This window comes from Scomber japonicus, chromosome 10, assembly GCF_027409825.1.
Source record: "Scomber japonicus isolate fScoJap1 chromosome 10, fScoJap1.pri, whole genome shotgun sequence".
Classification (NCBI taxonomy): Eukaryota; Metazoa; Chordata; class Actinopteri; order Scombriformes; family Scombridae; genus Scomber; species Scomber japonicus.
Window position 1 is genome coordinate 3,061,855 of NC_070587.1, and position 14,249 is coordinate 3,076,103.

The following is a 14,249-nucleotide window of genomic DNA, read 5'->3' on the forward strand; positions in this document are numbered from 1 at the left end:
CTTGGTGTGATACAAGTGGGCGCGGAGATGACAATTAGAAGAGTTTAAATCCAATCAGTGTTTCTTCACGTTCTTTGAAGGAAAGCTTCAAATAATGTCATTATATAACAAAGTGAAGCAGTTTAGCAGTTTCTGTTGTTTTTTATCCGTTATGTAATTTGCAAGGGTTAATATTGCTTTTACTGACTGATAAAAGAGCCAGGAAATCTGTTTGTTTGATATTACCCTTCCTGAAGAATGAATATATTAGTTTATTCCATCATATTTAATATTTAATTCTTTTAGTGTGTTCAGTTCTCCATTTATTACAGCGTGTCATTTTATCCCTGAAGAACATTAACTCTCAAATGTTTTTTGTATTTCAGTTCCTCAAAAGTTGACACAAGAGTCCTTTCTTTCTCACTTGCCTTAACACCTGAAACAAATATTAATGATGTCATTCGAATACTAAAAAACCTGGTGTGAGATTGTCACTCAAAATGCAGTTTAATGCACAAGACTCACACAAAACCGTTTTTTTAAACTTCATTTAAAATCAGATGGAGATTCAAACTAGGTTTTAATAAAACAAGATTTCTCTTTCTTTGAGCACATTTTATAGTGTGTGTCTGTGTTGAAGAGCCAAGCATGGACGACATCATCATAAATTAATGGTATAAATTTAAGATCAGAAGCTCGTGATTCCAAATCGAAAAGATCGTTTTCTTTTGATAACAGTCTGAGACACACAGCTGGGTTACTGCATGGTTTAAAAAAAAAAAGGAGGCCAATCAATATGTTGTAAAAGTGCATTAATGGCTCAGTATGTAAAGTCTAGACAGATTATATGCCCAGGGTGTTGCCTTGCTGTTTAAATGACCTTGACCTCTTATGCCAGGAGAAATGGGAAAATCATGAAGATGTCAGATTAAATTAATCTAAATAGCAGGTTTTAAACTAATAGGAAAAATGAAAGCATCTTTTGAAAGCGATATTACCAAATAATATAAATGTACAGGAACAGTCTTTGTGAGCACATATTTTTAGAAACAGGAGGCCAGCAGACAAGTAGATCCAATAGAAACATCAGACCTGTATTTAAAAAAGCAATATGACTATTAAGAAGAAAGTCAGATGCATTTGTTTTGAAGCAGAAGGAGACTGAAATAGCAACATAGCATCCATGTGGGTATATTCCTGTGTTACTGTCTATGCTGTTGGGCTTAACTCTTACATACTGCTCTTATTCTGACTCATAATTAGTCTCTACACCAATTCACATTCATAAATTCCCAATAAGTCATTAATAAATGTTTGATTCATCTTATGGAAAGACATTCACAATCACTATTTTATACAATATGCTGAATATGACACGTTTGAATGCTGATATATATATATATATATATTATAATGTACTAAATACTGTCAAACTTGTATATTTGCTATTTTAAAAAGATGTATTTTATATTCATTTTTGTAAACTGGGGGTCATATTGGGAAAGTTATAGCTCTCAAATGTGAAAGTGGATCAAATTGAACCTGCACAGTATGTAAGGGTTAAGGACTGACTCGTGAAATTCACAGATCAAAACTTTGCAAAACACTATTATAGAAATATTACAGATTTCTGGGTGATTTTCCTTTAAGTATTGAAGCAAAAACCTTTGCAGGAAGCAGGAAGCAGGTCCTGCTTCCTGCATGCAATCATTTCATTAGTCCAGCAGGAGGCACCTGACAGTCCCCTCTCAGCTGGACCTGCTAGTTGCCCTACCTGTCCAACCTGCCTTGCACTGACTCCATTACTAAGACACACCTCCATCTCTGCCCCACCACTCCCCAACACAAAACCCCGCCCGCCGCAGCAGAATAACCTGGATACACTCAGCATGCCTTGTTCAAACAAGCCAGCTTTCTGGTAACTCAGACTCAGAAGGGTAGTGAAGGGCAGAAAGCTGGTGACTGGCATTTATGTGCCAAAACAGCTTTGCAGCCATTTTCTTTCCCGAAGCTTGAGGATCTGAGAGGCAGGTTGTGTTGAGTCAGTGTCATCTTACATCCTGCTATCAGTCTGTGAGTGCTGGAGACACAGCAGCAAACTCTGGGACGGCAGCATTGAATGGACACAACATGGGGTCAGATGAGGCCTACAATTTTGTCTTTAAGGGTGAGTGCATATATTCTCCTTTTGATTTAATGTGATGCACAAACAGGTGAGTTCCTAAATGTCATAATGTCCTATTGTTTTTCAATAATACTTCCTTGTTTATTATCAGCTTGGCAATAACAGCTTACTATAGTCCGCAGCAGTTAGTAATACTCAGATTAAGTAACTAAAAGCCAAAGAATGTGTGCCTCTTTGTTTGTCAGCAGGTTAGTCAGCTGTGTAGGTAAATATTATTATTTAGGTATTTATCTCAAAGCCTATAAGTGTCAAAAGTCTTCAGGTATAAGAGTTGTTATGAGTGAAACTGCAATCACGTGAAAGCAGGACATGCCTAATTCAGGCTATTGTTGAAACCAGGATGTGTACTTCAATTTCCTGCTTGTGTGTAGCATTGCTTGCAGGACAACATTGTGATATTGAGTGTAGGATTTAAAGCATTATCTTGACGCCAAAAAGAGAAGCAAACAAAAGATGAACATTTAAATATATCACTCATTTTATTTCCAAATATAACATCAAGGCTGTACAGGGGGTTTGTCAGCACATGAGCACTGGACCTGCATCGTGCACTATTTTAAGCAGCATCTACGAATAGTCACTTAATTGTACAGTTAACCAACACAGAAACACACAGCATCTTTTACTACATGATATCTCTATTTCACTATTACGTCATGACACCAGATGACTCTTAACAGATGTAAGAGGGAAGTTGAAGTCATTCATGGAGGTGATTTAGTTCAGTGATTTGACATTTAGGTATAAAAATCCCATGTTGATGAAAAGGAGACACCAAAGCAACTGTGTCCAAACAATAGCATCACTTATCCGATTAAAGGTTTCCATTACAAAATAAGATCAAGTCAAGTAAACTTTATGAAAATTTGCCTCAAAGAGCTTTCGAGACACCCCAAAAGTCTAATGGTTAAGACTCATACTCATAACCCTGATGTTTCTTTACCACAGTCAGCAATCAAATGAGGGCAAAAAGAAAAAGCCAAACCAAACAACTAAATCCCCTCCAGACATATTTTAAGATGTATGAAAATGCTCTACTTGGAAAAATAATAATAATAATAATAATATGTCTGATATGTTTATTCCACAATAAACCTTAAAAGGCCATTTTCAATGTATGAATTCTGGAGGTTTCTATTTTCAACATCACACTTGTGGACCACAGTTAGCTTCCAAACTAGTTGTAATATTAGAGTCAGATTTTTTAAGGAACAAATAAGCAAAACATCCCTAACCCTAACCTTAACCCAGTAGAGGGGGACTTTAAAATAACAGTTTGACTTTTTTTTTTTTGATATATAGGATATGCTTAGATGAGAAATTGATACCACTCTCAGAAATGACAGTTGTAAAAAATCTGTCAAAGGCTACAGCCATCAGCTGGTTAGCTTAGCTTAGCATAAAGACAGGAAGCAGGAGGCATATTACTGTTCCTGTTTAGCTAGGTTAACCAGCTGCAGCTTTGTCATTGAACTCCAATAAGGTTTATTACCAAAATGCCAAACTAATCCTTTAATATGGAAAAAATAGATGAAACCCAACTAGCAGCAACCAGAGGAGGGAGCCTTCCTCTGGCTGGCCCATCACAACGTTGACAAGATGATTGTTATCATATAATAAACATAATTCAGTACTGTAGAGTTTCTAACAGTATGTGCTATAACACCTCACGTTTTCATTCCACCCAGTCATTCACCGATAGCTTCGAGAAACTAATCAGTAAAATCAGATTCTACAGTGTTTGGCTGGAATGTGAGCCTGCATAGTCTCAATCCTCCACATGCATCAGCACATAGTTGAAGAACACTACAAGAATGAGTTCATATCATGCTAACAATCATTTTTTCAGAGTATATATTGCTACTAGATATTTCATTGTGCTTATATAATATTACATTGAGTTTCATGATCAGGTCATTAAAGGATATCGTCACTTTTTTTTTTAAATAGCTGAAAAAAAGGTAAAGTGCCACAAGTGAACACTGAAAGAAGTTTTCCTCCCTGTAATCATTCTTCCTGTTCATACTGACTATTAAAAGATCCCCTTCAATGTCAGTGATGCAAAATCTGCAGTGTGTCTACACATTTCGTGTAAAAATGCATTTAGAAGTTTATCTGAAGATAATATGAGGCATCAGGAGTCTGGGTTAGTCATATCAAGCGGATATCTGCCTCATTTACAGTCTTTTTAGAACCAAATTCCCTGTTTGTGTTTCCTCAGACAGTGTTTCCCAATTCAACTGTGATGGAAGTATAGTAACAAAAAGAGGGACTTTGGCACTGAAATGATTGTAATATTGAAAAATATGCACTAGATTTGACTAATTTGGATGAATACATTTTTAAATACAGTTTTTTTTGCACTTAAACGCTTGTGGCCCCGTCCCTTACATTGTAGGTGTGTTATGAATGGATCTTCTAATGGTCAGTATGAACATAAGGACTATTTGTTTTAAGACAGAGTTGAAAAATTGGTGAGACAAATACAGTACATTTAGAAACTATATTTTTCATTGTTTAAATATTAACTATCTCTCTGTTGAATATATAACCCTGAGGTGTTTCAGGTTTCCGTGAGGATTTCAGGGCTGCAAGTAGCATCGATACTGTGAGCAGTACTGTAGTTGCATTTACAATCATGAAGGTCATGAAAACAAACAAAAGAAAAATAATCCTCACGTTCAAGTTCCTCTCGGCTTCATCCAAATTGACAAACCAGGCCAACAGAGAGCCTGGCATGTATTGTCATAGAGACCAGGGTGTTATTTGCTTAAGAAGTTACTCAGTAGCAGAGGAGAAGAAGAGAAAACAGGCATTCTCATTTCACACACTTGGGGAAAGAGGCAGTAGAGGGATGTGGCTGCAGAGTGAACAATTACCTAAAACAAGCCCAAAGTAGAGGAACTTGTAAAACATTCTTTCAGACTTCAAGTTATTCAGTCATTTCTGCTTTCAGGGTGTACTTTTTAGGGGAATCAACAGATGTCCAGGAACAAAGTTTTCTTTTTGTTTTTGTCAAATGACTCAAAGCTCACAAGGTCACTTTTGCAGCTGAAATGATGTGAATCACCAATCTTGTTAGGCAGGTTGTGTTTGTGTTTGTGAAGAACTGAATCCAAACTGGCACATTTTTATCATGTTTATCATTTAGTTGTATTAACTGCCGGCTAGCTGTAGCTTAGCAAGTGTTGGTCTTCTCATCAAACTCTCAGTAAAACAACCAATAAACATATTTCCCAAAATGTTGAGGCATTATTTTAACACCCATCTCATCCTAACTCTATATTTAATGGTTTAGGAAGTAAGAACATGGATTATTATCTTAGTGTTCACAAGGTCAAATACCTCTGCAATAAGATAGGACTGTAAGTAGAGATCCCAGTTCCTGCTGTGTCTTCACAGTGTGGTCATACTTTCCTATCTGGGCCAATTAAGCCAAACCTTTTTTCTCTCTGAGTCAGCTGAAACCCAAACATTAGTCACTGAAACGCACAGAGGGGCTGTCTGTGTTATTTCTTGTCCTGTTTACTCAGTAGGTAGGTTACTCTGACCAAGATAAGATGAAGTAGCAGCTTAACTTGTTCCACCTGATTTGGAGTCACTTTATACTCTACAACACTGTTTTATTTCCAGAAACAAAGGTTTGCCTGCGAGACGTTGTCAGTTTTATAGAGGTGGAAATATGTATCTTCTCCAAAGAGTGGGGAATGTGGGGAAGAAAATACAAATTATGGTACTTCAGTTTTGCTAAAATAAGCTGCTTGAACATTAATCACTAACACCACAAGCATGACAGATCAAAGTGTTTGAGATTGTTGTGTTGTATGGCTTCAATAATGAACACAACTGAGAATACCACCACCCACCATCCTAATCTCATAAGTGCACAGTGTGAGAAAACAAGCGGCAAAGCTTCAAAATGTATGATGTGAAGTGTTTCCACTTCTGAAACCACATCTCTACTCCTCCGACTGCTGAAGTTTGTCATCTTCTTTTGCATGTCACCCTCACTACCGCCCTGCCTCAAGTCATTTGACACATGGCTGAACGTTACAATTTCCTTTTTAATAATCAATAATCTGGTGATTCCGTTACTGACAATCATCTTTCATCTCCGCCCAATGTTTTACACAACAGGTCCCCTCTCTGCATTATTTGCTCTGTATGTTTGCATTAAAGTAATTAAGTAATTTACCATGAGGGTGTGGTGCTGCTTTTAAAATCAATAGGACATCATATCCCTCATGCTGTAATTAATCTTGGTCTCAGACTAGGGATTTATGGTGCAACCAAGAAATGTAGACTTAGACTAAAAGTTTCAATTTTAAAGACTGTAAAGGATGAAGTGGATGTCATAGGATTGTCTCATATTAGGCTTTTTGACTCTTAACTTTGTCTTTTTTAACCATATATAACTCAAGAGATACTGTATTTAGTCTTTTACTGTCCAACATACTACAAAACATCATAATACTTGATATTCTTGCTTGTCTGGAAGGGTGTGTCTTGGACATAATTAAAATGTAACGTTATAAAAACCCAAATGCCTCTGTGTTTTCTGTCCTATGCAGTTGTTCTAATAGGAGAATCTGGAGTGGGCAAGAGCAACCTGCTGTCCCGTTTCACCAAAAACGAGTTCAACCATGACAGTCGCACAACCATCGGGGTGGAGTTCAGCACACGGACAGTACAGCTCAACAGCTTCACCATCAAAGCTCAGATCTGGGACACGGCTGGACTGGAGCGATACCGAGCCATCACTTCTGCGTGAGTACCAAGACTCATCACAGCTTTTATACATTATTAATATATAATCCTACAGTATTTACTTTTTTTTGCAGATTTTCAAGGCCTTCCTGCAGTTATTTTATAGATATATTTATTTTTGTGCACTCTCCCCTACATGGACTGCAGTTACTTATTAACTTTAAGATCATTCCCAACATTTAGTAACCCAAGGAGAGGGAGAACTTCAGAAGAGGGACCAAGTGTGTGCATATCCAGGCAAATTATTCAGATCCAAAAAAAACCCCCATCATTGCAGGGTACAAAATAGTGAGGTCTGCACACTGTTATCCTCCCAATAAACAATTATATTCTCTTTTCTGAGGCAACATTTCAATCTGTGCCTGAAGATCTTACTGAGTCAAATTGAACAGAATACAATTATTTATTGGGAGTTTATCAGTGCACAAACCTTTCTTCCTTTGACCCCAAATTGAGGGTCATGACCCTGGTACTTTCAATCCAAGGAGGACAGATGAGCATGTAAAAAAGGCAAGGTGCTCCTTATACAAAATGCAATGTATTTTTTTGGTTGTATTATTTTGCAGTCTCACTGTCAGAAAATAATTTGTACTCCCTTTGTACTCTAGGATGATTTATGTATTAATGTTGAACTATTTTTTTATACTATTCAGCTGGATTGTGGCTGTGCTGAACACACAAGTTACAGCAAAAACATACCTACATTAGAGTAAATCTATTAAAGAAATTGTTTAACATTGGAAAATATATTTATGAATTCTTCTGCTGAGAGTGAGATGAAACAATTGATACGACCGTCATGTAAGTATGCTAAAAATGCCAGCAACTGGTTATCTTAGCTTAGCTCTTGGCTGGATCTTGATGGAATTTATGCTGGTTGCCTTGCAACTAATTCCTGCCAAGAAATAGTCCTTCACATAAATTGTTATTTATAAACCTTTGTTTTGTATGGATTAAAGAAACAAGATATAAGGTGTTGATTTGGAGGTGCTGGTAGACATATTTTGTTAACTTCGGACAGACCCAGACTAGCTGTTTCCAATCTGTATGCTAAACTAAGTTCATATAAATAGTTTGCCACAGTTTTATATTTACCATACAGACATTAGAGTAGTATCAATCTTTTAATCTTTGAGATGAAAAAGTCCTTTAAGTTACAGGTATAAAGTCAACATGCTTGTTTTATTGCTCCATACTGTAATTATTGAGCAGAATCTTAAAGTGATGCTGTTATCACCCAAAACACATGGAAGTACAGGGACTGATCATCAGTTTCCTCCCACATCCCACACAAAACCACCAGCACATTCTCGTCTCCAGTCGGCACACTTTGGTTCCAAAATCCAATTGGTTAGAGCACAGACTTCGTTTGAGCGCTCAACTCTCAGCGGGTCTCCGTTCTATTCGAGTGTGCCCCGATTCATTCTTTTTTAAATTAAACTAGAAGGATTAACAGTGTGAAAACTGGTTTTAAAACAATAGAACCATGTCATTTTTATTTTTAAGACATGGAAAAATCTGAGGATATGCTACACCACTGGATTAGCTCTTTTCTGACAGCTTGGCTTTTTGAGTAATTACTTGCCGACTTATTCCAGTATGCAAATTCTCACTCCCATGGAATTTCCCATTTGTGCTCTAACAAGCAGCTAAAACCTATTAAAGTGGAATTAATTATGCTGCTGGAAGAGGGTAGCAGAAATGTAACTGTGGATGAAGTATTGATTGGTTCATAACTTCGTCAGTCATTAATTTTTCTTTAAATTGACAGCAGGAGAAACTGCTCATTCTCAATTAATATAAAGCATGACTGCTTAAAGCAGCTATGACCAATATTTTTCATTATAACAATGGATAAAATGACTATGTATAATGAGAAAAGGGGTTGCTTGATGAACCCACAGAGAATTGTCATCTGAAATGGAGCTACAACAAGAGAGGATATTGAACTTACTATCATCATTGTGGCTGAAAACACAACTCCAAATAGATGTCAGTGCTGTGTTTATAGCATGTAAAAACAGAACTTTTCACTTTTTATTCATATCACCGTAATTTAACTATACAGGCAGCTTTACACTGGCCCTGAAATAGTGACACACAGATAAATAAATAAAGGAGACACCTAAACTTTACCTAAGAAGTAAGTGTGAGGACAATTTCTTTCAAACAGGTATTACAGAGGGGCTGTTGGAGCCTTGCTGGTCTACGACATCACCAAACACCTCACTTATGAGAGCGTGGACCGCTGGCTGAAGGAGCTCTACGACCACGCTGACCCCCACATTGTGGTCATGCTGGTGGGAAACAAGACTGACCTGGAGTCAGAGAGATCTGTGGCCACCGAAGAAGCCAAAGAATTTGCAGGTACAAAGTCAAAAACTATTATATCTGTGCTGAAAATGATTGCATGTGATTGTTTTAAGCTCAATATAGTGAATTAATGGGAAATGTGATGATTGTAGAGAATGTAAAGATGTGCATTGCTGGATGGTATGTCTTAAATCTGTTGCACCAAACTATACGACTTGTTAATTATTATCTTAATGTTACAGACCATTCTGTAAATAATAATCATCAGGCATCTTTAAAATGACACAAAATATAATAGTAAATATGTATTCTATAAAAATGTACAGTAACAATATTATCTATCTGTATTGTTTGTTTTTATTTAGAAAAAAAAGGTCTTTTGTTTCTGGAGACTTCAGCTTTGGCCTCAACTAATGTGGAAGCAGCGTTCAACAATGTCCTTGCAGGTAATTCATTTTAACGTCTTTTTTGTTCTTCTGCTTTTAAAGCAAGTTTGTTGTTAATGTCAAAATCTCCAGAGATCCAAAGAGAGGCACAGTCTGTTTAAACATCCAGTGATGATTGTTCCAGTTTAAGATCAGTAAAGGTGGAACGATGGATTGCAGCAAGAGGGAGGTAGATTTAATTCTCTGACCTTTCTGTGTGGAATTTACATTTGGGTTTCCTTTATTTTACTCTGCTGGATATTTTTTTTACTTCCTGTCCTTCCACTCCGAAGACATATAAATCATGTGGTCTAGATACACAAAATAGTTTTTCTCACAGATGTGCTGGGACAATACTCCACCCTGTAACCCTGAATTTAACCTCATGTAATACAGACCTCCATCTTCTCAGCTCGTGGAGGTCTGGAAAAAGTCATGATCTGGAGAAGGTTAGAATAACATGACCTTTGGCAGTCAAGGGGCAGCCATTTGATTTGCTTTGAGCTTAAAAATAACCACATCCGGAAACAGCACCTCTGGTTGGTGTTTGGTTGGAAAGGATCAACTTCACCATAGTGATATTATTTACATTTGTTTAAAAGTTGCTGTTTTTTCCAATCAGTTTTTGTGTAATATGGAAGTGCATATATACTTTGTTGTGGTACTAGAAAGCTGTCTGTCACTTTACCCATCAAAGTGTGGGAACTTTAAAGCTTCTTTATATACTAGCAAAATATAAATGCATAATAAACCTCAATTTCCTGTTTCAGAGATTCACAGAAAGGTGAGCAGTAAGGAAGTGGTGCGGGGCTCTATCAATGCTGTGAGTTTAAACAGCTCCAGAGCAGAGACCACAGAGGAGAGTAAACCCTGCTGCAGAAACATCTGATTACATCCTCCTCCTGGAGCACAGAGGCCTCAGAATGGGTGTCAGGGAAACTCCTCTTTCACCCACAACCCTGAGGAAGAGCTCAACAAGAGGTGGGCAACATGGCAACCTTGGGAACCACTATTAACGGTCCCGGCTTAAGTGATGGCTCTTTGAAATGACTGTTGCATGTACAAGTTGCAGATGGATGTACAAGTTACATGGTGGCATAGTAGTGTATTCAAAAGATGATTAATAAATGTGAATGAATGTAGCTGGAAACCAACATCATTTTTTTAAGAGTCCTTGCTGACTATTGAGGTCATGTAGGTCATGTAGGTAAAACACAAAACTGTGTTACCTGTAAGATAATATATTTATGAATTATGCAAAAATTAGGAAAAACTGAGATGCATCATTGCGTGTACTTCAATGTAAATGACACACGTTTAATGTTATTTCTGAAAATGTTTGGTTGATGGCGGATATTATAAGTGCTGACTGAGTCTTTTTTTGTCACTGCTATGCTGAAAATGATGATATTGTATGAGACTGATTACATTTCTGTTCATAAATAAATGCTTTACAGCCTACTGTATGTTATTTATGTTTATTTATAATAAAAGATGGGCATTTTTTCACTGAAGAGATTTTATAATTCGGTGTAGGAAAAGAAGGGTATAAATAATAAAATGAATGTCATTTAGCTGCTTCAGTTTCAGGGTACTGGTATTGTGCATGCTGGCTCACTGTCACACTGTCATGGCTTACTAGGACACTCGAATAGAAAGGAGCCATTGTTCATTGTTATTAGTAACACCTTTGCTGCTGTGAAGAAGGACTATCAATTTTTACATTTACCTAATTAGAACTACTGCATTAATAAGATTTACCACCATAAATTGCAAGTTTCCAATCACAACAACTCACACTATACTAAACTGATGTTAATCTCAACAATGAAAAGTCTACTCTGAATACATTACTTATCCCTGGGTTGTTTCTAGCTCCATCAGAGGGTCATAACCTCACAGGAACTCCATAATGAGACCTGAAAATTCTGGACACATTAAAAGATGCAGAAAAATAATTTTAGACGTATGCTAGCATCTCCGTTTTGACAGAATAGGTCAGGGGTGGGCACCCTTTTCAAGCATATCTCTTTTTCCTCTGACTGGGCTGAGATAATTAACTTGCCCAATTATTGTTGGCTAAACCCCACCAGAATGACAATGCAAGCACTGAATGAATAGACAGGCCACTTTAAAGGGCTGGGGGGGATATGATAAAATGTTTTTTCCCCTCCTGCAGCAAATGTAATAACAGTAAAAACAAATTAATGAATTGGCCGATAGAGGCAGAGGAAACAGGAGTTATTAAGAGTGAAATAATGGGAATCAAACAGTTTGTGTTGTCCATGTCTGATATGAAATTCCCCGACCACAACAGCAACGAAGCAGTATGTAAAAACTGCTGTGAAATGCTGAAAGTTGTTTTTTCAGGGACTTTCCGCAGTGAAAGAACGGGAAATACTAACTACTGTTTAATTTAATGAATACCAGCATTGTGTAGACTATATTTTATCATTTTATTTAGACTTTCTTCTATCTTTAGTGTACACAATTATTTATCTTGATGATAAATATGGTAAGATTATATCTTAGATTCTATTTTAGCTTCTTATAGTTTCTTTTAAAGTAATGCAAACATATTTTAGTGTATAAAGTATATGGGATACTTTGTGCACTTTTCTTAAATTATGTGATCAAACTCGTCTGTTTTGGGACTGCACCTACAGAAAGATTTTTTGAACTCGTGATGAAATTTCTTTAAAGCAGAACTAAGAACAACTGTCACCTTTAAAGGTAAATTTGAGCTGTGTGGAGTAGGGAAGTATGATTTCAGAGACTGTTATGTACTGTAAAAACATTGTTAACCTGTTTTTGATGTTTGGGAAATAAAATATCCACAGAAGTAAATTCCCAAACAAAAACCTAAATGTCACTGGATTCAATAACACTTTTAGTATCAATCTGGATACCCTGAAACTAATATCTGCCTGGAAAACGAACTATTTGCTCTTTATCTTTGTTGTAAATGCTGATCTCTCATGCCTTCCTCTTGCTTCTGTCTCAGTCATTTTGAAGTAGTACCAATCTGGTTATTAGGAGCTTGAACATTAGAAAAACACAATCTAACATTAATACTTGGAGGTCCTTGCATTTCAGTTTGAGAACTACTTAATAGACCATACAGTATGTAAACGGAAAATAATTCAAGGTGGACTGCTGGAGCTGTATGTACCATGGACTCTGCGGTACCTGCGCTTCACCTTGAATTATTTGCCTCAAAAGGAAAAGGAGGAGGAAGTGGGAAGATTTGATCAACCCTTGTGTTTTATTGACTTTGACTTTACTCCCTCATTGCTTGGGGCCCCATAGATAATAGCAAAATCAACATTTTATCATGTATTTTTCTTCTCTAGTGTCCTTCACATAACCCAGGATGTATTCGGGTGGTATGTGTACAGACTGTATTGGGATTTGGGAGGGGTAGCTCTGTGTAAAAAGTACTGTTGACATCCATATATAAACGTATACTTCAGAGGAGTAGTTTCCATCTTTTTACTTAACAGAGTGATTTTTCAGTGAAAATACCCAGTTTTCCAACTGAGATATCTGGCGCTGTCAGGCGTTAACTCAAAAATGAGGTATCCTTCCATTTAAATGAGGCCTATTGACTATAATTAAAAATACCAATACATCTGTGATAGGTTAATATCGGCCGATAATATCAGTTGACCAATATATTGTTTGGGCTCAAGTCAATAAAACAATGTGAAGTATATTTTAGGGCTAATAAAGAGGGGCCAAGGTCTCCACGGATCCCCCAAATAGAGCATATTAGACTTAAGTTTGTCAGTGTGGCTTCTAAGGTACTTTTTGTACTTTTGTGCTAACCCAATACATTATATCAAAACTTAATATCACTATGAAACCTCTGAGATATTTCCGTGTTAAATCAGAAGACAGTTTTTAGACATTGTACTCAAAAGGAATATGACACTTATATAAATATTCCTCATGCCGTTTCAGAATTTGTCTATTTTGTAATGTGAGACACTAGTTTTTTAGGCTTAGAAATACTTTCATTTACACAAAGCAGCCTTACCTGGCAAAAACTTTCTGAAATGTGTATACCCATATTTGGTCGTTTAATTTCGTACACCCATAGTTTTTAGGTTAAAAAACTAGTAGCTACGCTGTATGTACATGTGTAATTTTAAACAATAGAACTTACACAGTACAGTTATCTTTAAAATAATTTAAAGAAAAAGAGATATACTGGAGCTTAGTTGTCCCATATTAGTCAATGTCCCACATTACCCTAATCCACCCACTATATTTGTACTTTATTTGTACTGTTTAGGCTGCAGTGACACGTGTTGCACTGAGGTATTTGTGATACCACTGTTTGCCAGCTGGGCGCCGTCGCTGCTAACCAACCTGCCTCTCCACACATTACCTGTTGAGGCTTGGAGAGGCTGACGTCACCCAAGTTTAAACGACCAGCGGCCAAATCATGAACGGCAGCACAGCGGACCAATCAGAGCGCCGCTACTGACAGGTGTCGATCAGCTATTGACCAGTAGGAGCGAAGAGGGGGCGGGGAAAAGAGAATTGACGTTACGTCGAAGCCTCTGTAATGGCAA

General features: G+C 37.0%; 1 protein-coding gene across 1 annotated transcript; it reads left to right on the forward strand.

The window, feature by feature from the left end:
- The first annotated feature begins 1,891 nt into the window (after positions 1-1,891).
- rab25b (RAB25, member RAS oncogene family b) lies at positions 1,892-11,171 on the forward strand. The gene is made up of 5 exons (XM_053326642.1): positions 1,892-2,146; positions 6,736-6,931; positions 9,105-9,298; positions 9,610-9,690; positions 10,440-11,171. Exons 1-5 carry the CDS (start codon positions 2,110-2,112, stop codon positions 10,556-10,558), a joined length of 627 nt encoding a protein of 208 aa, XP_053182617.1. The 5' UTR covers positions 1,892-2,109; the 3' UTR covers positions 10,559-11,171.
- Positions 11,172-14,249: the final 3,078 nt, after the last annotated feature.